General features: G+C 53.1%; 1 protein-coding gene across 1 annotated transcript in view; it reads left to right on the plus strand.

Moving 5' to 3' along the window:
* TOGARAM2 (TOG array regulator of axonemal microtubules 2) overlaps positions 1-22,446 on the plus strand; it is a 43,443-nt gene that overhangs the window by 19,544 nt on the left and 1,453 nt on the right. The window contains exons 11-19 of the mRNA XM_035000833.1: positions 1,449-1,602; positions 1,767-1,872; positions 2,713-2,948; positions 4,701-4,859; positions 8,733-8,850; positions 9,247-9,341; positions 10,902-11,094; positions 12,011-12,227; positions 19,034-19,120. Coding sequence (XP_034856724.1) covers positions 1,449-1,602; positions 1,767-1,872; positions 2,713-2,948; positions 4,701-4,859; positions 8,733-8,850; positions 9,247-9,341; positions 10,902-11,094; positions 12,011-12,227; positions 19,034-19,120 — 1,365 coding nt within the window. The remainder of the gene's footprint in view (positions 1-1,448; positions 1,603-1,766; positions 1,873-2,712; positions 2,949-4,700; positions 4,860-8,732; positions 8,851-9,246; positions 9,342-10,901; positions 11,095-12,010; positions 12,228-19,033; positions 19,121-22,446) is intronic.

Raw genomic sequence — 22,446 nt, forward strand, 5'->3', positions numbered from 1 at the left:
TCTCCTTTTTAAACAAAGAGATCTTCCTTCCAGCTTGAGTCATCAGAAGCTGCCTACAATTTGATAGCTGGAGTTTTTAACGTCCTTTTACTTTTATTGCAAATATCCTATCCTATGGCAAATAATATTTGTTTACATATTATGGTAGTGACATAAATTTCCCTTTAAGATAAACTTTGAAAAGTGGGTTGGCTTGAAGAAAAATGCCGTATAAATAAAATTACAGGTAATTAAGAGACATGGCAAGAAATCATGAAAGTGGTGATTGAATGGTTGATACTTGGGAGATACTGATCTATATAATCCATCCCACTCATTTTATAGTCAACAGAACTGAGACCTAGAGACCCAAAGTCACCTGAGTTTACTTAAGGTGATAGTGGTCCGTGGGGACTAAGATTTTGGCTAATGACTCTTATCCAACGGCAAAGGTGAGAAGAGAATCTGGGAATGAGGTCTTTTGGTCTTGGCTTTAAGTAAAGGATTGCCCTGCCAACTCAGATTTGCCTAGGACCTCCTGGGTGCGCCATCTTGACAATCACGCTGGTGGAGATGAGCCTCTAAAGAGAAGTAGCCAGGAAGCAAGGTGTGGCACTGTGAGCTCTGGGTTCAGAGGAGACCCTCTTGTCATGGCTCCGCTGATGGAGATGCTGAGGGACTGTGGTGGGGACCCTTGCCCTTCCGTGCCTCTGAGGCCCCAGTGATGTGTTTTGGGGATTGGAGCAGGTAGATGGCTAAACTGCCTTCTTCCCATTCGGGAGACCCCAAGATAAGCACCGCGGGTAATGAATTGGCTGCCCTCACAGAAAAGGAAAGGATTTTGATTCTAGCATCCGTCCCTAAGGAAGGGGATCCTAGAAAACATGACCTGAGTTTTAAACAACATCCCTGCTTATTGGCAGTCCCTGCCACATCTTGACCACATGGGCCCCCGTTAGCTGCATTGTCTCCTTTGAGCTTTCACTGTCCCCTGTTTTGTCCTTTGGGCCACTTCCCTTCCTTGCCCCTGGGCAACTTCACAAAGGGTGGAGAGTGGGGGGAAGAGGAGAAGCTGATAACATAGCCTCCTGGGTGGGGATGAGGTTAGAACACCACCAGTGTGAGTAGGGGCTCCCTCCTTGCAGACTTATGAGCCTCACCCAACCACAGATAGGGCAGGGTTGGGGGTGAGTCACCGGCATGGTGGGCTTTGTCACACGACATCAAGCAGAGTATCACAGGCTGGCTTGTTTAGAACCATCAGGATGGCAGGGCTGGGGTGGAAAAGGCCAACAAAAGCTAGACACCACTTTTGGAGGTGTCTGCGTCTCCCGGGGCGGCGGGGAGGACTCACAAATCCTGCCCTCCCAGCCCCGGCCAGTTCCTCCTCTGAGCACATCTCATGTTAGGCCAGGTCTGGGTCTTCCTGCTGAAATGTGCCATGTTCCTTTCCTTTTCTGTGAGGGCAGCCAATTCATTACCCGCGGTGCTTATCTTGGGGTCTCCCGAATGGGAAGAAGAGGAGGAAGAATTTGATCCTAGAACCTTTAAGGAGTTGAGGCCTTTCTCGAACCCTGAGCTGGGGCTGATGGATGCCCTCCAGTGCCTGGAGAGCAGCGACTGGTGAGGGGACCCCTTCTCCTGACCCCAGCTGCCCGCCTCCCCTGCGGCAGGAGAGGGGTGGTGGTGGGGGTGGGTGGGGGGTGCCCCGGTGCCCCTGATCTGCACGGGGAGCAGGGCTCCTCCCTCCCCACCTGCCTGTGACAGACCTGGAACTCACTTCTCAGGCAGATGAAGGAGAAGGGCCTGCTGAGTGTCCAGCGCCTGGCAGTCTGTCATTCAGATGTCCTTGCTGGGAGGCTACACGACGTGTCCTTGGCTGTGACGGGGGAGGTGAGGCCACCTAGACAGCCTGTGTCCTGTGCATTGTCCCCACCCTGCAGAGCAGGCAGTCCCCCTTCCCTGGTGCCACTGCTCAGTGTGGGTCACATGGCAGCCACGGAGAGGCCATGGCTCCCTGGAACGTGGCATCCCCTGCTTATTTCTTAGCCCTCAGCCACAGAGGTGGGAGGTAGCCGCCCATGTTTCAGATTGGAAAACTGGGGCCTGGGTTTTCTTTGTTTCTAATCTCTGGGCACTGAAACAACCAGAGTCCTGTATGCCTGTTTGTCCCAGCCCTGTGCTGTCCTCTGTACTCAGATGCCCAACGAGGGGCTGGAGTGTTCTGGGCTAGATCTCCAGCTTCAGGGAAGTTGTAACATTTCCCAAGGATTTTCTCCCCTGGGGCTGGGGCTGGGGTGGGGGCCTAGGCCGGGCCCAGAGAGGCAAAGAGATGCATCTTATCACATGTGGAGGCCAGGTCCCTTCTTGGGAATAGACTATTCCAGTGGTGGGGTGATGTTGGGGGGGGCCGGGCTTGTGAAGACTAAATTGAACATTCTTTGTAAAAGTACTTAGAAGACTAAGTGTTGCACAAATTTCAGATGTTCAAATTTTAAATTTCAGGTGGAATTAGTAACTATGATGATAACAATAATAGCATTTTTTTTTTAAATGGGGCTATTTTGTCCAGAGCTATTGTGTGGTTTTCGTTTCCAGCCTGGCAAGGCCTAGGCCTGCAGGAAGGGTGGTGGTGGCAGGAGAGGGTGGGGCTGTGCCCCATACTTCGTATGTTCTGGAACCCTTGGCAGGGTCCAGCAGTCCTGGAGGCTCCCTGTCCCATCTCTCTCCTAGGTCACCAACCTCCGCTCCAAAGTGTCCCGCCTGGCCATCAGCACCCTGGGAGCCCTCTTCCGGGCCTTGAAGAAGAACATGGACCAGGAGGCTGAGGAGATTACCCGCAGCCTGCTCCAGAAGATGGGGAACACCAGCGAGTTCATTCAGAGAGCTGCCCACCGCTCCCTGGGGGCCATGGTGGAGAATGTGACCCCCGCCCGCTCCCTGGTGGCCCTCACCTCGGCGGGCATCTAGTACGTGGTGGCTCGTTGTCGGAGGGGTGGGTTGGGAAGGTAAGGCTAGGGGAGAGGTCTGGGGATGGGAGAGGAGCAGCCAAATACAGCAGATGCCCCACACATGTAGCCGGGGGAGGAGGAAGACCCGTGCTTCCTGGTGCGCTTCTCTCCCACCTTTCTTGGGTCAGGTTGGGGATAATGAGGCGAGCTCGGGGCAGCCCCGAGCCTCAGCTGCAAGGGGAGAGCTACTGTGTTCTGTTCAAGGCTGGGGAGTTCAGAGTGTCCGTGGTAACATCCGGAGACCGGGCTGAGAGCCAGCCTGCGGCCTGTGTGCCTCTCCCAGGGGATGGGCGTTCTTTCTGATGAAATCAAGGCTGTGAGCAGAGCAAGGCACACAATCTCATTCTAGCTCACACCTCTTGGCCTTTTCCTGGGGAGGAGGAAGGTGCTTGCCTCCCAAGGGAGCCTTTCTGCAGCCAGATTTGCTTTCACCTTATTCAAAAACCCAAACTAAAGCAAAACCAAAACCATTTCCCAAACCCTCTCTCCCACAGGCCAAACGACTCTCGGCCCCAGAACCACTTGTAACACAGATGCAGGGGCTTCTGGGAAGCCCCCAGGGTGTGTGGTAGCCGCGGGCAGGCCTTTGCTAGCCACACCACAGCCGGGTAGGAAGGGTGAGGGGCTCCGGAGTCACATTGCCTGGGTTCACATCCTGGATTGTTACTTCACTTCTCTGTGCTCAGTTTCCTCATCTGTAAAATGGGAATAATAATGGTGCATACCTCTTCAAAGTGTGAGGAGTAAATTAATGGATTCATGAAAGAGCGCTCAGAACCATGCCTGCCTTTACTGTAACATTCACTGAGAGCTCACTGTGGCTGCCACTAACTTGGGAGATGTTATTTGTCCTTTTTTTCTGGATTCCTCCCTTTTCTCAGCTTCCTCATCTGCAAAATGATGCTAATAGTGGCTTATGGAGTCGAACAGATAATAGATGAGGGGTGTTTAGCAGGGTGCCTGGCTCTGAGGCTGTGCTAAGTACAAGCTGAGGCAATTGATCATTGTTGCAAGAAGCAGGGTCAGGTGTGTAATGAACTGTGGGCACACAGACCCTGTTTGAAAAAGTGAAAAAGAAACAAGTGACATTCTGATGGGTTTCCCCTGTTAGGGTTACCAAATTACCCATGGATCCCCTGTCCCTCCCTCCTGTCTCAGCTCACTTGGACAAACGTGCAGTTAGCTCCCACTAAGTGTGGGCATGTGCCAGGCACCAGTGGGGCACAGGATTCCACTGGGGGGAAGGAAGCTGGGTGCCAGCTCCTCGGGAGCTCCTTGCCTGGCTGGGGAGCCACAGGGGACCAGGGCAGCGCTAGCCCCAGGGAACATTCTGCCAAGGGGGATGGGGAGGGCAGAGAAGGAGACAGGGATTGGGCAGGGTCTTTCTAGGTGGAGAAAAGGTGGGGAAGGCAAACACGGGCTCAGGAAAGCGCAGAGGTGGTGAGCACCCATGTGTGTGTGTGGAGCACCGCGTGGCGGCTATAGGCGCTCCTTCTTCCTTCTCCCGTCGTTACCATTGTCATCCTGGGTTCTATGATCACAACGTGACTCCTCTTTTCTTGAAGATTCCCTGTAGCCCATATGAGAGATTGCGGAGCCCATCATGGCATGAAACATGGAGGCACAACTGTAGGTCCATGTGCGGCAGTCTGGGGACCCCACACCCCATTCCTTGTCTGCACCCTTGACTGGGATTGTATTTTTTTTCAGCCACCGAAACCCCTCAGTCCGGAAATGCACTGCCGAGCACCTCTCAGCCGTCCTGGAGCAGATAGGCGCCGAGAAACTTCTCTCGGGCACCAGGGACAGCACGGAGATGCTGGTGCACAACCTGGTGAGACTGGCCCAGGACTCCAACCAGGACACCAGGTGATGCAGGGCCAGGGGCTGGGGGCTGCCTAGCCGGCCAGCCCAGGGCAGATAAGGCAACCAGCCAGCCCTAAGGGCCCTGGCCTGCATAGCTCAGCTTTCCTGGGGCCATGGGAGGGATGGTCAGACAGACACACCAGCTGTGTCCTTGCCTTATGGCCTCCGTCCATCTCTCTCTGCCGGCATAGCCAGGCCTGGAGGAATGGCCAGCACTGCCCGCCTCTAGTTCTCCCTCTCTCGCCACTGCTCTCCCCCTGTTCCTGACCCACCCCAGCTCCACCCTCTGAAAGGCCATTCATTCTTTTCAAGGCTAGTGAGCAGATCACTCTTCGTTATTATGGACAGGGCAGTGAATAAGAAGAATTAGGCCTCTGCTATCCTGGAGCTCACCCCTAGTTGGTTATTTGTTTGTTTACTTGTTATAATCAACAAATAAATTATTATGGTCACTTCAGATAGAGATAAGGGGTACAGAGAGAAAAGCACCATGGTAGAGAATGGGGTGGTGGCTCCTTTGATGGAGAGTCGGGGGAGATCTTTTGGGAGAGTGACATTGGAGTTGAGAACTGATGGTCCAGCAGGAGCCAACTCATTGGGGGTCCGGGGTGTGAGTGTGCCAGCAACGGAAATTACAAAGGCCCCCCGGGATGGGAGTATGCTCAGTACTCTGGGAAGAGGAAGGCTGGGCTGCATGGCACCCCGGGGTGTGGGGCAGGGCGGATGGGCAATGAGGCGGATGAGGGCCCCTCAGGCAGCGGTCAGGAGGCAGGATTCCGGCTGGGGTGTGACCGGAAGCCACCGGAGGAGCTTTAGTAGGAGTGTGAGGAGATATTCGACGGTGTAAAGCAGGAGAGTGATAGAACCTGATTAGCGGTCTTGGAAAGCTACGGTTAGGGTCCAGTTAGCCACGTTCCTCAGTCCCCGGGACATTGTGGCCAGATCTGGAGCCCACACCACATCTGGTACGCCTCCACAGGGCATGTCCCCCTGCCTTCTGTGCTTTCCTGCGGACGAGGGCGCGCCCTCCCCACTGCAGCGGTGCTCCAGGGAACAGCCTCACATGTGCTCCCTGGTGGAGCCCAGGGAGAATGTCTGGGAGTATTCCCTGGGGGCAGGACAGTGGTCAGGGGCATGTGTCCATCTAAGCCACCCGAGCATCGTGGGGAGCTCTTGAACACGCTGCGCCCCTCCGTTTCCCTCCTGCGGGGACAGTGCCTACATCCTCACGACCTTGCAGTATCTGGAGTTCTAATTTTTATTGATCTAATGGGTAAAAGTGCCAGCTCATCATTATTTCTGAGTGCTTTTCGCCCCTGGTTACTAGAGTTTGTGTGTCTTTAAATGCTCGCTGTCTTCTTGATTTTTTTTTTTTTAAATCTTTCTGGCTGCTCATTAGAGGAATGATAGTAGGAGAGGGGGCCGGGATGGAGGAGGGACACCAGACATATGGCTACTCCCCAGTCCCTGCCAGAGGTGCTGGAGGCTAGCAGAGGGGAGGGGAGAGCTGGATTGGGGTGTCTTTTGAAGGCAGAGCCAACAGGATGTGGGTGGTGAGGCTTTCAAAGAGAAATCAAAGATGATGCTTGGGTTTTTAAGCTGAACAATTGGGTAAATGATAGTGTCATTTACTGAAATGAGGAAAGTTGGTGGGGAACTAGAAGGTTCTGCTTGATTTGTTTTTAGTTGTTGGGAGGGGAATGGACATCCAGATCTAATGTCTCTCCAGCTGGAATGTTGCCCTCCATTCTGACCTCTTTCACATTGCCGGCATTGACGACTCTCCACTTTCCTTCTCGGCACCTATGCTTCCGGTGTCCATGGCCCTACACTCCCTAGTTCCCTTCTTCCTCTATGGCCGCCTCTCCACCTGCCTGCCCTCCGGATGTAGATGGCCGCAGGAGTGGTCTTCATTCTTGTCCTCTTACGACTTTCCCTGAGTACTGTTACCATTTCCATGGCTCCAGCCACAGCAACTCTGATGCTTCGTAGGGTCTCCCTCCAGGCTACCCCTTCTCTGCGCATCAGTGCTTTACCTCTAAAGCCTCCGGAGGACCCATCACCACTGCCAGATGTCCCACTGTCATCTTCGGTGCAGAGTTTCCCTGAATGAACCCATCGCCTTCTCCCCAAGCCTGTTTCTCTGGCTGTGTTCCTTCTACTCTAAAAAGTCACTATTATTTACTGAGTCATCTAAGATGCAGAATAGGCACCTTCATACTTCATTGATTCTAAGACACACAATTTCCCCCACCTTTTAATATCTTACACTCAGAGGCGTCTCACAGTTGCTGCTGGCCAGGCAGCAATTTTGATTTGGGTTTTACTCCCTGCACATTCTCAAACTTGGGCATTATCGCTCATAGTGTAAACCTTTGAATTACAGTGTGCATTGTAGGAATTAAACTAGGAGCCTTGCTCGTTGCCTTTTATATTTATTTTAAGAAGTCACCATGGATGCTCTGTGGGGACTTGTTGAGTTTAATTGCTCCCTAAAATGTCTCAGAAATATTACACTATTATTTGGCACTGAAATGAAAAGTTATAGTGTATGAGAAGAAGCATGGAACTAGAGCGATGGGACATAAATTAGATATGAATGCAAACAGTCATAGAAGGAACAACCCGAATTCCACATTTCCTTACCAGGCAACCACCAAGTAGTTTACCCAGCCTAAGGAAGGAAGGGCACTGCCCGCGAGTAATGTTACCTCTGTTTCTGAGATAATACACGAAGGTGTTGCCTTCCCACATGGGGCAGTGTCATTGAAGGTAGTGGAAATTGCCAGTGCTTTCTATTTTTGTTTTTCCTCGGTGGAAAATAAATCAATGGTGCATTTTATAATCAATGGAGTCTTGGGTTGAGGGAAATAATGACTGCAGATGCTCCCTGCTCCACCTCCGATCAGCTCCCAAGCCCTGCAGTCTCCACTTTCTTAACAGGTCCCGAGGTTGACCGCCCCTTCCTCCTCCCACTCTATAGCCTTATTTTAGGACTTCATCGCCTCTTGCCTGGACTACCATGGTGGCCTCTTAACAGGTCTCCTGGCCCCCCGCCTTGCCACCAGAGATGCATCCTCTACACTGCTGCCAGAGACTTTTCCACTAAAGTGCAAATCTGGTCATTCCACAGCTTCCCGTTGTCTGCACTTTAAAGCCCAGCTCCTTCACATTTCCAGAAATTGGGCCATACCCGCTCCAGGCCCTACCTGCTGTTTACCAACCACACACCTGTTAACGTGTCAAATTGTATTATAGACCCTGGAATGACCCCCACCTCCACCCCCTTTCCCCCGATCCCATCCCACTTATGAACTCCTACTCCTCTTTTGAGTCCCAATCTAAGCGTCACCTCTTCTCTGAAGCCCTCTTTGATTTCCTCCCCCACCCACTGCTGTTCGCTAGGTAGAGCTGACCACTTCCTTCCAGACTGGCCCCCTCCCCCGCACCCTTCCTCAGACTTCTAGATGCCTCATACTAGAAGAAGTTAAGTACATTTTGGTATAGTCATCCAATGGAATATTATGAATCCACTAAAAAGGATGACATGGGAAGATGATTAATGATGAAGTGAAAAAAGCCAGAGGCAAGTTGTATATACATTCTGGTATCAACAAAAATGTATATGCGTCAAAAAGGCTACAAGAAAATATGACAAAATTTAATAGTGGCTTTCTCTTGGTAATGGGGCTACGGATGATGTTTATTCCTTTATGAATCTAGTTTTTAACTGTCTTAATTAGCAATTACTGTCTTAATTAGAAAAAGTATCAAGAACTCTTTTACTACAATTACAAAACTTCTGTAAATCTGTAAAGCAGATTTATGATGCATTTCTATGGCTGTTTCTTCATCCCTCTCTTTCTCCTGCGGCAGGTTTTATGGCCGCAAGATGGTGAATATCTTGATGTCAAATACGAAGTTTGATGCATTTCTGAAGCAGAGCCTCCCATCTCATGACCTACGGAAGGTCATGGCGGCTATTAAGCAGAGGGTGAGTTGGTGGCCTGAGCAGGTGGGGGTGGGGGGGTGCGGGGGAGGTCAGAGCTGAGCCGGGAAGGGGGGTGAGGTGTGCATTCCAGAGATTCCATTTCACCCACAACCCCTGCCAGGTGGGATAAGTGTGATTTCCTTCCCCTGTGCTTGGACCTGGCTCTGCCCCTCTCTGCCAGCGTGCCTTGAGCCACCCTGGGCACGTCCGCACTGTCTCCTGTTAAATGGGGATCTTGACCCCTGCCCCGACTACCAGTGGCCTGGAATGCTCAGTTGTGCCCTCAGAAGCTCTGCCAGGTGGAAAGGGTTATTCCTGTCACTATGGTCTAGGCTGGAGTGGTTGGCAGTTTCCCAGAGAGCCACTCCTTCAGCTCATGTTCTGTGTGCCTTTTTCAAGGGAATAGAAGAAAGCGACGGACTTCCATCTGCCAAGGGCCACAAGGTGTCGAGGAGTCTGGTGCTGGGTGAGAACGGGCTGCCCAGCGAGGATGGGTATGGCTGCTCTTGTCTCTCTGGGGCTCCACGTCCAAGGCTGCCGACGGAGATGGCCCACTGGCCCTGGGCGGGGGTGGCTCTGGGAGGCTGTGTGGATCTGGGCTACGGTGGAGACCTAGTTGGGTCTGCAGCACTCATGGGTGAATTTAGAACAGGTGTCCCCCCACCCAAATCTCAGGGAGACCAAATCCTGGGATCGGAAGCACTGGCCAGGAGAGGTTGGTTTCTGCAGTCCCGCGGGGTGGGTACAATGCCACTAGTCCGCGTGGGGCGTGTTGCTGGCCGGGCTGTCTGCCCGAGCTCAGCGCTTCTCCACCCACTTCGAGCCGCTCACCCTGTCGCCATCAGGGCGGCCTGGGGTGAGTTTAGAGGCAGAGCTGGGGAGAAGGCAGATGCGAGGGAATGGGTGGGGAGGCTGGAGGGTGGGTGCTGAGAGGAGCAGAAACCAAGCAGAAACTCTATGGTCACTGATGCGCCTGAAACTCAAAATTCTTCTCTGGTGCTCAGGGAGGACCCCATCTGAACTCCTTAGCAGGCGCCCAGGGAAGCCCCCATCACCTGCTTGAGATTAGCTTCCTGCTCTCCCCCACACGTGGTCTCTCAGCCAGCCCAGAGCAGCTCGTCCTCCCTGACCGACACCCTCCGCCATGCCCTGTCTCCTGCTGTGCCTTTGCTTATGCTGTATGCCTGCACACCTCCTAGAACTTGCCTGTCTCTTCTGCAGGGTCCCTCAAGACCCACATTACTGTCACCTCCCCCCCGAGGCTCTCTCTGACTGCTCTCTGTTCTTCGGTCTTCTGTCAGCCCCTTGGCTTACCTGCCTCCACTGGTCTGAGAGCTCCTTCAGGCAGAGAATGTGCCTCTCATCTCACTGTCCTTGGTGCCCACGACAGCTCTAGGCACTCAGTGGGCAAACCGCGTGGACTGTAGGAATGAATGACAGCATGGATGATGTTGGGCTCTGTCAGAGGGGACTTGCGTGTAGGGCATGAGCTCAAAGAGCCAGGTTCTGAGCTGGGCGTGGGGGGTAGGAGTCCTGTATGGAACTGCTCTCACGCTGGCCGGACTGGGCCAGAGGCTACGATAGACATGTGCTCTCAGCGGAAGAGAACAGGGCTTAACAGTTCCCTGGTCACTGGAAAAGTAGGAGCAGGGCCGAGGCAACCGGGGATCAGGATAAAGGCACCTGGCAAGATCGTCCCTCACTCTTAGCTTAAATGTGCAGTCATCCTTCAGTGGACTCCTGCCTCTCACTCCCATACCGCAACCCCCCCGCCCTTCACGTGTTTTCTGAAAAGAGAAAAAAAGGCAGGAAGAGAGAGACCTGTCCCCTGACAAAAGGATGGGGCTCTAGGCCACCTGACTGCTGTCCCCTGAGGAAACAGGATTTCCAGAGTTCCAGGGCCAGTGTCCTCAAGCCGCAGGTGGAGCCGCTGGGGGTGGACTAAGATGCAGGTAGCACTCTTGTCTCAGTCTCACCTGTCTGCGGGCGGGGCATGGGACAAGAGGCGCAGCCGTCCTCTGGGGCTGCCCAGGTCAGAAGTTCCTTCCACACAGGCTCAGCTCCAACGGCCCTCGGCTGGCGGGGCTTCGCTCCTCCGTGCGCGGCGGCCTCGGGGTGGCGGAGCATCTTCGGGAGCTGACGCGGCTGCTGGAGGCCAAAGACTACCAGTCCCGGATGGAAGGCGTGGGGCGGCTCCTGGAGCACTGCAAGGCCAAGCCAGAGCTTATCACCGCCAACCTGGTCCAGGTGAGCGCTGCCCCAGCCCTGCCCCCCCCCACCCGTCTCTCTCCTGTGGGTGCAACTTCAATTTGGAAACCTCAGGACAGAGTTGGACAGGGTGCCAGATGCCTCAGGGTAAAGGGAGCCGGAAAAGCACCTGCTACCCGGTTGCCTTGTTAACACTGTGAGACTGCCTGGAAGTAGCCGAGGGGGACAAAGGCCCCGGCTCCTGCCAGGCGCCTTGGGACCACGCAGAGATGTCCTGGGCATCTCTCATCCCTTTAGTGGATTTATGACGAGGAGGGTAGAGTAGGGGGTCCCACGGCTGAGGGCTGCTCCTGGTCTAGCCAGGCACATGATGTGTTGGGGGCAGAGTATGTGGTTGGCCAAGCGACTGGGCCAGGATGGTTAGATGGGTGGGTTAGGAGCCAGCACAGGCCCTTCATAGACTGGAAACCAGGGCAGATGCTTGCTTCTTCCAGGATCCAGGCTGCCGATGGTCAAGCCGTGTGGCACAGTACTTAAGACACAGGCTCGGAGTCAGCAGACCTGGGTATCCATCCAAGTTCCTTACTAGCTGTGTGATCTGGGCAAATCACTTCAACTCTTTCTGCCTCAGTTTTGGCTTTGTTTTGAATGGTAAACTAAGGATGGGAACGCGTGCCTCATGGATTAAGATCATTCCATGAGAGGGCAGGGTACCCCTAATGAGATGCTCTAGATGCTTTGATGCAATGAGTGCTCAACAGGTGGTTGCTCTTCCCCTCTTGCCCTCCTCCCCTTCTGAGGAGGTAAGCGCCTCACCACTGAGAATGTTCTGGCATAGGTTGGATGACCCTGTCGGGGAGGCAGGAGGAATCCCTGCCAAGGGTGGTTGGTTGGGTTGTGGGCTTCCTGACCAGCCTGGGTTCCCATGGGCTCTTGGTTTCTGTTCCCTCAATAGGTCTTTGATGCTTTCACCCCAAGGCTTCAGGATTCCAACAAGAAGGTGAACCAGTGGGCACTGGAGGCCCTTGCCAAGATGATCCCCCTCCTCAAAGAAAGCTTACACCCCGTGCTGCTCTCCATCATCATTGCTGTTGCAGACAACCTCAACTCCAAGAACTCGGGGATTTACACCGCCGCGGTGACTGCACTGGATGCCATGATTGAGAATCTGGGTGAGCCTCCTGCCTCAGCCCTGCTTGGCTCTGGTAGGGAGCCGACTTGATCCCTGAGCCCACCCCAGGGTGGGCTCACCCTTCCTGCTGGGAAGCAGCAGAGTGCTGATGGGCACTGGGGGGCTCTCAGGCCAGATGTTTCCCCGAAGGCTGCGTAGGACAGGGATGGGCAGCCCAGAACCTGGTTGGCAGGCTTTCCCATGTCACATCCACCCGAGTGTCCTAAATGGGAGGCGTGGAGGATAGATGTGTAGATGATCTAGTCTTGCCTCCTCAGAGTACATGTGACAGAAATGACTCATCCAGGGTCACACAGTACCGCAGTGATTGAGCCAACAGGGCACTGAAGGAAAAATAGGTCCGGATTACCAGGAAGAAGCTGGAAGCGTCGCCAGCAATGTTTTTAGATGTAGCGATGATCACAGTGGGGGTGGCTTGTATGGGGATGGTGGTGAGAGAGCAGAGCAAGTCTGCTGGAGAGGACAAAGTGGACGGGCAGGTGGGCCACCTTGATTGTCTGGTATAGGAGTGGGGCTGGGATCCCATTGGCTTTTGAGCGTGGAACAGATGAGAGTTGCCTTTGAGGAAGACTGTTTGGGGCCAGGGCTCAGGGTGGGAGGAATCTGGGTGAGGAGTAGGGAGTGAGGGTTGGGGGTGGAATGAAAAGGGAAAAAGGAGTGAGCTATGGGAGACACATCAAGAACAGCAAGAGCTTCTCAGTTCCTGTGTGCTTTGCACTAACACATCTTAGTTCTCCAACATTCCTAGGTGGGATTTTGGGTGCATCCACTTCTGCTCTTCATTCCTTTCTTAGATACTTAGAAGGTGATATTTGGCATGTCTAGGACACAGACCGAAGTGCAGATGTGTGTGGGACATAGCACATGAGTAGTCATGTCCAGACCAGAGGAACGCTGAGTTTTCACAAACCACTCTTGCCATGATGTAAGGAAGCTCGTGACCTGAGAACCACCTGTGTTGGTCTTGTTGCTGTATGTCCCGATGAGCACAGAGCCACGTCCTGCCTTTAAGACCTATAGAGCATCCCTGTGGTGAGGCTGCAAACACCGCCAGGCACCCCTCCCCTCCCAGTGCCCACACCCTGCGGGAGCCCAGCTCCCTGGGGCTGGACGGCAGCTGTGTCCTTGGCTGAAGCTTCCAGAAGCAGTTTCAGTTACAAATCAAAGGCCTGGTCAGGCCCTTCTCTGCCTTTCGAGTTCATAAATACTGTCAATTTCCTCTCTTCATCTCAAAGGGAATTTATGATTTGCTGAGTTTGTTGCTGTAGAACAAACAATATAAATCCAGCTTTAAATTACGACTTGTTCTCAGTGCTGCTCTGGGTAAGTGAGATTGCTGTTGCCAATAACCAAGGCTCTTGGTAAATCACTGCAGGCCCTGGATTTATTGGGAAAACCTGCACCAAGCAAAATAGGCTTTAGCTATTTGAAGAGGCTAAGCACCCTTGTCAGGGGAGAGGCGCTTTTAACCCTTCTCTCTGAGTGTTAGAGTTTCCACTTTCTGCCACTGGGCCATCCTCCTAGAGCATGCGGGAGCTCTGGAGCTTTGGGCTGCAGAATCTGGTGTCTCGCATTATCCCAGGACTCAGGCCTTCTCTACCTGGGGCCCTCCTGTACCCACCTGGGCTGGCCATCCTGGAAAGGGGGCTTGGGGCTGGCCTGCTTTTGTGATCTGACCACACCTTGAGTCAGGTTGCAGCTTCCAGGAAGATGTCTAGAGTTGTCCTTTCCTCCTGGGACAGGGTCTCCTTGGAAATGGCTGACAATGCCCCCTCTGGCCTATCAGCCAGAGGATCTGATGTGGGGAGAATGGAGGCAGGCGTGAGGGGTCTCTAATCCTTAGGTCAGTGTTAGGCTGGAATGGAATGTTGTTGGCCTCGAAGAGTTGGATGGAGCCTAGCAAACCCCTGGCAAAAAGCTCCTGTGGGGCCCAGAGGGTGAAGCCCAGGGTCTTGGCTCTGGATCATTTTGAGCAGGTGCAGCAGTGGGCTCTCGAGGCCACGTGGCTGTGCTGTGAGCCATGCCCATTCTGCCCAATGAGTGACCTTGGTTTTGGAAGTGAGTTTTTTTTGTTTTTGTTTTTTTAAGATTTTCTTTATTTATTTGAGAGAGAGAGCATGAGTGTGTATGTTGCGGGGGGGGGGGGGCAGATGACAGAGGGAGAGGGAGAAGCAGACTCCCCACTGAGCACCAGGGAGCTCTGAGGACCCTGGGATCATGACCTAAGCCGAAGGCAGACACTTAGCCGACTGAGCCACCCAGGTGCCCCTGAAAGTGTTTTAAATGATGAAGTGACTAGCTGATTTCTATATCTATGAAGGGCAGAAGTGGAGGGGTGTAGATCGCCAGTAAGAATTCATCACTGCCAGGGAGTGAGTACCTAGGGTAGAATCAAGCTCTCTGTGGGAATGGTTCTCATCTGCCTAGAATGGTCTGAGTCTGACCTGTGGAAGGAAAAATGGATGCAAGTCACTAAATTTCCCACTGTCCCAGGGGATTGGGTGGTAGAAGCAGAGACTGGAGCAGGAGTGGCAGAAGGGAAGGGGTGTAAATCTTCCTTCCCATTTCATCCTCGTGGCTCCAGTCCACCCTCAGCATCCTGAGGCCCCTCTTGGAAGTGGCTTGGAGCCCTTTGAGCAGAGGGAGCTTTCTCCCAAGCCTAGTGTCATCCCCCTCAAGGGATCCAGCCCGCAGGCTGGAGAGGAACCATGAAATGCTGTGAAATACTTAAATGTGGAGAGTCACAAAGGAATGGCTCAGCATATTATGATTTGTTCCCCACTCAATGGGGGCCATGGGGACCAAGAACACAGCCGGGGAAGTCCATCTTCTGGCACAAAGTCCAGATGGCACAGCCAAATTAGGAGGTTGGCTTTCTTAGGCAACCTCTTAGGGTCCCTCTTGAAATTCAGTGATAAGTTGACTCATCAGCCACCCAATCTCTTCCAGTTCCTTGGTCTTCCTGAGGGTGTATGGGGTGGGTGGTATGGTGGTCGACAGAGCAGGTAGGGATTTATGCCCTTGTCCCCTTTTTTGGAGGTGGTGAGGAAGGAGGCACGTGGGCACCTTGCTCCCTGACCTCTGCCCTTCGTCACTGCCTGCCTGGGGACCTCTCCAGAAAGGAGCCTGGAGAAGCATCCTTTCTACTTAGCACCAGGACCTTCTGATTTCAGGGGAGTTATTCTGGGGATCAAGGCAGGTCCTGAGCAGACTGGCTGGTTCTATCTTTGGGCCCTATTACCAGGTTAGCTATAGAAGAAACTTCACTAATTAAAACATCAGGCTGCTGACAGCCCACTCCCTCCTGGTCAGACTGAGCGGCAAAAGGAGTTCTCTTAATTTAGCGCAGCCCCCAGCCAGTGCTGGAGAGAGCAGATAAGCTCCGAAATGGGCAGCTTCAGATCTACTTTTGCTATTTTGCTCTGTTGACTCTAAATTCATTACCTTATACAAATCATATGGCCAACATGGTATTGTTCAGGGAATTTAGAAATTCATCCATGGTGCCCCTCTAGTGTACCAGCTGCTTAAAAATCTCTCTTCTCTTTCTTGTCTACATGTGTACACATTTCCCTGGTTAAAGATTGTAATGTAAATACAATTTAGACTTTGCTTCTTTCGTTTAACTAACCAGTTTTTCATGGTACCATGCAGCCTTCCTACTTAGCTTAAAAATATAAAGTTTACTTTCCACCACGTAGAAGTCATACTTGTTCATTATTGAGAAAATGGAAAATACAAAGCATTGGGAAGGAAAAATTTGAAAGCCCCTCATTTTCAGTCTCAACTTCTGGAAGAGACCATTATTAACATTTGGCACTTTTCATTTCAGATATTTTTTTCTGTGCCTATTTGTGTCGAGTCATGATGATATTACGCATTTAAATTTGCCTCCTGCTTTTAAAAAAAAGCAGAGCGCAAGCATTTACATATGATTACACACTTGAGTCACTTTTAACAGCTCTGTCCCATGCCAGACCATAGCTTGCATTTTTCTGTTTAAATGGATCGTTCCCACTTTTCCTGCGATGAGTGGACCTAGTTTTGGAGGCTGTGACATATGATTCACAGAGTTCTGTGCTTATCGTCAGGGGTCCACTTGGACCCCAGTTTCTTTGCTGTCACTATCCATGCTACCATAATTTTTATGCTTTTATAACAGTTCTTCTCTGGCTTTCCAGGAGCCTGAGGATGACGTGGCCTGGTGGCTGTAGGGCTTGGCTGCATGGGGCAGGTGCGAGGCCCCATAGGCCTCTGCCCCCTAGCAGAGAGGGAAGGCAAGGCCCAGGGAGGACAGGTGTGTGGCCTGCCAGCCATGGCTGTTTGCTCGCCCTGTGTGGGCAGCACCGAGGCCCAGACCAGAGGAACGCTGAGTTTTCACAAACCACTCTTGCCACGATGGTTTCCTTGTAACATAGCAGAGGGGCCCATGAAAAACTCGGGCTAACGGAGCATGGATCTTTAAGGTTTCAGAAGTTAGATTCCAGCCTCTTAATGGTCTTTCCACTAGTCAGGTTGCTGGGCTTTTGGAGCATTTTGGGGCAATGATAGTAAACAGTAGCAATGATAACTGACACATAGTAATTATACACTCAGGGCACTATCCTAAAAGCATCATAACATGAGAGCAGCTCTAAGAGGAAGACATGAGTATTATCGACTTTTTATAGATGGGGAAGCTGAGGTGTAGGAGGGTCTGTCCAATGTCAACACAGAGAAACGTGGAAGAGCCAAGGTTTCAGCCCAGGTGACCTGGACTCAGAGCCCACACCCCTCACCGTGTCCTTCCCGCCGCTCAGTCAGCCTGGGTGTGACCTGGAAGGCGAGTCATCGCTACGAGAGCGGACAGCGGGAGAGAGGCCAGCTACTTGGAGCTCGGAGCTCTGGGGTTTATGAACCAGCTCGGGAATGCTTAATGTCTCTGCTTTAACACTCCCTGTAGTCCTGGAGCATTTATTGAGCACCTGTCGTGTGCCAGGGACATGGGAGCATGATCTGGCACAGATGTCGCTGGATGTGCATTTCCAAGTATCCCCCAAGTTCTTCACCTCTCTCTGGCTCTGGGAGGCCACGTCAGCCACCAGGAGCGGGGAGATCCAGCTGTGTCCAGAAAATGTCCTGGACTGAGTGTTGTTGGGGAGAGCAAGGAGGCAGAAGTCCTTGTCTTTGGAGGTGAGCTCATGGCTAATGATGGGGGTGGGACAAATAGAAGCACCTGGAAACAATAATGCAGGTGACATTGATATAAAGACCTAGTCTTACACAATTACAGATTTACCAAGACACCCTGAGACCACTTCTTGCTAACTGCAATATTCTAGAGGCGGGCCTCTCTTTTATTTCCCAGAACAAATTATTTTAAAGACTCTTGCCTAACTTATGGATGGCGCTTTTGCAAGCGGCAGGGATGTATGTGATGTACATGTGTACATTTTCTCCTCTGTATCCCTTACAGCTCCCAGGAGGGGAGCAAGGGAAGCAGGGATGAGCTCTTAGCTAGAATAGTTGCCTGGTGGGAAAAGCGAAGTTTTGATTGCATATCCAGGGGGATGCTGAGGTATTTGAGGGATCCAGAGAAGGTGGAACTTGCCTGGAAAGACTTCCTTAGGTGGTTCTCTAATCTCTGTCCCTGCTGAGAGACATCTGGTCTTGAGCGGGTCAGCCCCTGGGACCCCAGGACACACTTTCTGGGGGCACCTGTGGTAACACCCATGACAGACCTCCATGACAGGTGCAGGCAGGCACCGTGACCACATCCCCCGAAAAGTGGTTTTGTTATTTGCGTTCCGTCCCATGGAGTTTTGCGGGGATGGCTGGGGCAGCATTGGGGGCTGGGTGTGTATCGTCTACGTGAGCACGCCTTTCTCAGGTAAAGAGCTACTTTGCTCACCTTGTGTGTCTCTGTGAGGAACGCAGGACTTCAAGTGTAATAGTTTGAGAAACCAGGAGACGTCAGCCAGAATGCGGAAGAATGAGCCGTTTCTAGATTCAGCACCTATGGGATCCTGCTGGGGTTGGCTTTAGAAATACAACCGAAGAATCCCAGAGGGCTTCTTTATCCCCAAACATTCCCCACCCTAGTTGCCTGTGATTTCACCATCCATGGTTCATTCTAATAAACACTCCATCAGCATCCAAATGGGGGAGCTCCCAGGCCTCGGGCCCCACCACCAGCCTGGCTAGACAGCAGGGAGAGCTGTCTCCTGAGGCCGGGTGTGGCTGAGAGCCCAGTGGGTGTCAGGGTGCTGGGACAATCGGAAAAAAAAGATTAAAAATCCCTCTTTCCCCTAACCCTCCTGAAGAGTGGGTTGGGGCATGTGGAGGACAAACTCTCTGGTCTTCACAAGTATGCCGTCTGGGCCCAAGTCTCACACAGGGAGGTTATATATAAACTATTGAGAGCTAATACACGCCCCCTGCGAATTCCCTCCCCCGACCCAAATAGAGCCATCCAGAAGCTTCTGCTGCTGGTAGGGTGACCAGCCCTCCTGGTTTGCCCAGGACCGTGAGCAAACCCTCTTTTGCCCCCAAACTCAGCAATTTTGAAGAAGGACAGACAATAGGAACCAGACCTATGGGAGTAAGTGAAACCTGTTTGGGAGCCAGTGTAACTGTATCAGGCCACTCACTCTTCCCCAAACACCCCGTTGTGACTCAGAGAATTTAATTCAGCTCCCCGACGGGCCTCCTTCCCTGTGTGGGTGTTGCAGGTACTTGGCACTGAACAGCGAGTGCCATCGCTTGGGCCACGACATCCTGGCTGCTGACACCCTCCTTCTCTTCCAGACAACCTCTGCCTCCTACAGGCGTTTGCTGGGCGGGTGCGTTTCCTGAGGGGCCGCGCGGTGCTTGAGGTCACGGAACGTCTGTCCGGTGAGCATCCTCGGAGCCTCTCGCTCCAGCCTTCCAGTCAGCTTCCTGGCATGAACCACCCACTATCTTAGAACCCCCAAATAATCCAATAATCCTCACAGGGCTTTTAGAAAATGTTTGATAATCTGCTTTTTAAAAATAATTCCCACATTACCAAAAGATAATCTTTGGTTTTGACCAAAATGAGGCAGGTTGGTACATACACAAAGTAGTTTTTAAGAAATGATGATGCATTTCTTCTTTGCAAACAGGACTTCCCCTAGCCCATAGGGTACCTTTGTGTGAATCAGAAAACCCCCCAGCTCTTCTGGGTAGACCCTCGCTCACGGGCGTGGGGCTCGGTCAGCAGCAGCCCTGTGGTGAGCATGAGAACTGTCCCTTCTTGGGCATGCACAGCCTGCAAAGCAGAGCACAGCCTGGATGCCAACCCTACTCAACCCCTTCGCTGGGCATCCGGGCCCATGTTACGCAGAGTTTGGCCTGAGTCTGCTCTGCTTTGTTCAGGCTTTGGCTGAGGAGAGCTTGCTCCAAGCCGATGTCTGCTCTGAGTCTGCAGCCTCGAGTGATTTCATTCCAGGGCTGAAACCTCCTGTGGCCCTTGAGCTGGCAGCATGGAAAGGACACAGGCTTTGTGGCAGACAGACCCATTTGCCACACGCCAATTCTGGTCTTGGGCAGGTTACTTGGTTTTCTCATCTTTTGTGCTTGCCAGAAGCCTCCTCTCCCTTCTTAGGAACGTCCCATGCAGGAAGGAGGCAGAAGGACTCTGTTCTCTAGACCTCTGAGCACCCTTCCCCCTAACATGCAGACAGCGTGCAGGTGCTACCCCCATGCGTAAATCCTCGCATGGGTTGTCCTCAGGCTAGTGTCTGGCTCCCTGGAGTGGCCCACGAGGCCTGTCGCTGCCTGGCCTTCCAGGCTCTGCCCTTTCCCCCGCCTCAGTTGTATGCACTGGATCATTTAATCCTCATAACATCATAAGGAGGGCGTGGGTTCCATGATTATCCCCTTTAAAAAAAAAAAAAAGATTTTATATATTTATTTGCGAGAGAGAGAAAGAGTGAGAGCATGAGCCGGGGGAGGGGCAGAGGGAGAAGCAGACTCCCTGCTGAGCAGGGAGCCCGATGCGGGGCTCGATCCCAGGACCCTGAGATCATGACCTGAGCCGAAGGCAGATGCTTAGCTGACAGAGCCACCCAGGCGCCCCAGTGATTATCCCTTTTATAGAAATAAGGAAACTGGAGCTTAGAAAGGTTAGGTGCCCAAGGTCCTTTGCCGAGAAATCCAGGATTTGTCCCTGGGAGCCTGGCCACAGAGCCTCCCTGAGTGGCCCATGCCTCTGTCCCCTGGGCACCAGCATGCCAGCCACCCTGCAGAGACAGATCTCTCATTCCCTGTGCCTGCCCACATGCGGCTGGTGGCTTGTGGAGCCCCTTTCTGCCCTTCTTCCTCCACCTGGGTGGTGCCCGCCCGGTTCTGGTGCCGGCCTCTGGGTCTCCTTTCTCTCTAGCCCTCCTGCCTGAGTTTCCCGAGCCTCCCAAGAGCAGGTCCCACCCTGTGCCAGCCCTGGTCCGCATTGGGGTGCTCAGCACATGTTGCCTGACTGAGGGTGTCATTCTGTGCCTACACCACCCTATCTCTTGCCCTTGCCCGTGCCTCTGTGCCCTGGTTCAGTCCTCCCAGTGTCCCTGGAGTGGACCCTCACCTCCCATCCAGGTGCCAGGCCTTCTCCAAACTTCGGGGCAAGCAAAGTAGGGTTGGGGGCCACAGTGTCACGCTCTTGGTGCCCAGGGGCCATGTAATGGAGACCACCTGGCCACCATACAAGGAACCCTTTTCTGTTGCTCAAAATCTGTGTTCTCTGGTTGAAACCCTTACCTGTCCTTGTACAGGTGATATATGGGCCCCAGAGGTGGATGGGTACCTCACTTTAGATTATCCATTTAAATGTAAATATTTTCTACCTGTTTCCAAGAGACCTCAAAGCCAAGAGTTTCTGCATAGCTGTCCTGGTAGGTCGGTGTCAGCCAGGAGCAGAGAAGAACATTTCAGTTGACACAAGGTGTGGACTAATAATAGCACAGCTTAACAGGAGTAGATCTTTTGCTAATTACTTCAGCTGCCTTGTAAGCTCCAATTGAATGGGGTTTTCTTCCTCATGATGACTCCCAGAAGGGCCACCGCCTGCCTTTGCTAACTTGAGAGGCCCACCGCCGTCAGCCAGGTGACCTCCGCCTCCCGGACCCGGGGAATGTGGGCCTCACTGTAGAAGTGAGCTTCCCGGGCCCACGTGTGATCGCCCGACTGCTGGGAGGGAGAGTTCAGGTGGGAGTGCGGCGTGCCGGGGATGGGGGCCGGTGAGGTGGGGCGGGTGAGGGGCAGGTGACCCCTCACCCTTTGGTGGGCACGGAGGAGCCCTGCCTGGGCCTGGTACTTGGGATAGTTCTCACATTGGTTTGCAGGTGGATCCCATGGAGCCTTAGGAAGCCTTTGAGTTATAATTGTTCAGCATAGGTGGCTAATCGGGATCACTGGTTTTCTTTTGTTCCCTCTGGCTACCCCCCACCCCCTGACCTCTCCCTTGCTCCTCCTAGCTTCCCACCTTGGGGCTGCCCTGGTGGCTTTCCTGGTACCTATGCCCTCCTCTGAGCCTGTCTCCAGCTTCAGCGTTTCTAGCAGATCCCGCCTCTTTCCCACTTTATGAAGCTGCTCACCAGCCAACATGGCTGGGCTGACTCACTAGGTGCAGTCCTGCCTTCCCCGGGAACAAGGGCCACCTTTACTTCTGAGGCTTCGGTGACACTGGGGAGCCCCCAGGGAGGCCCCACAGGGTGGGGTGCAGGAACCCTGAGGGTGTGGCTTGAAAGCCAGCATACACGCTCCATGGGAAATGACACTGCTCCAGTGGCAGGCTTTGCTGAGGGGGGTCCAGCTCATCTCTGACCCCCTATTGTCCCAGGCTCTGGCCCTGGAGTCCGAGGGGCCCTGTGGGAAACACCTGAGGGGTTGGATGATGTTACGCTGGTGAAGGAAGGACAAATTGGAGATTAAAAATAAAACTCCACACCAGCCCCTGACATGTGGAACCCCTAGAGACTTGGGGTCATCGAGGGGTGCACAGCGTGAGCTTTGGAGTCGAGGCAGGCTCTTGCCCTCGTTAGCTGTGTGGGCTGGGGCAAGCTCCTTGGCCCGAGTGCTGGCTTCCCCCTCTGCGAGATGGGCCGGTATCCTGCTTCTCAAAGCACTATGAGGACAATGGAGTCACGCTGCAGAACTCTGAGCCCCAGACTCTGGACTCGGACAGTGTTAGTTTCCCAGGTGTGTCT

The sequence above is a fragment of the Mirounga leonina genome, unplaced genomic scaffold (assembly GCF_011800145.1).
Source record: "Mirounga leonina isolate KUSES-001 unplaced genomic scaffold, KU_Mleo_1.0 Mir_125, whole genome shotgun sequence".
NCBI classification, from domain to species: domain Eukaryota; kingdom Metazoa; phylum Chordata; class Mammalia; order Carnivora; family Phocidae; genus Mirounga; species Mirounga leonina.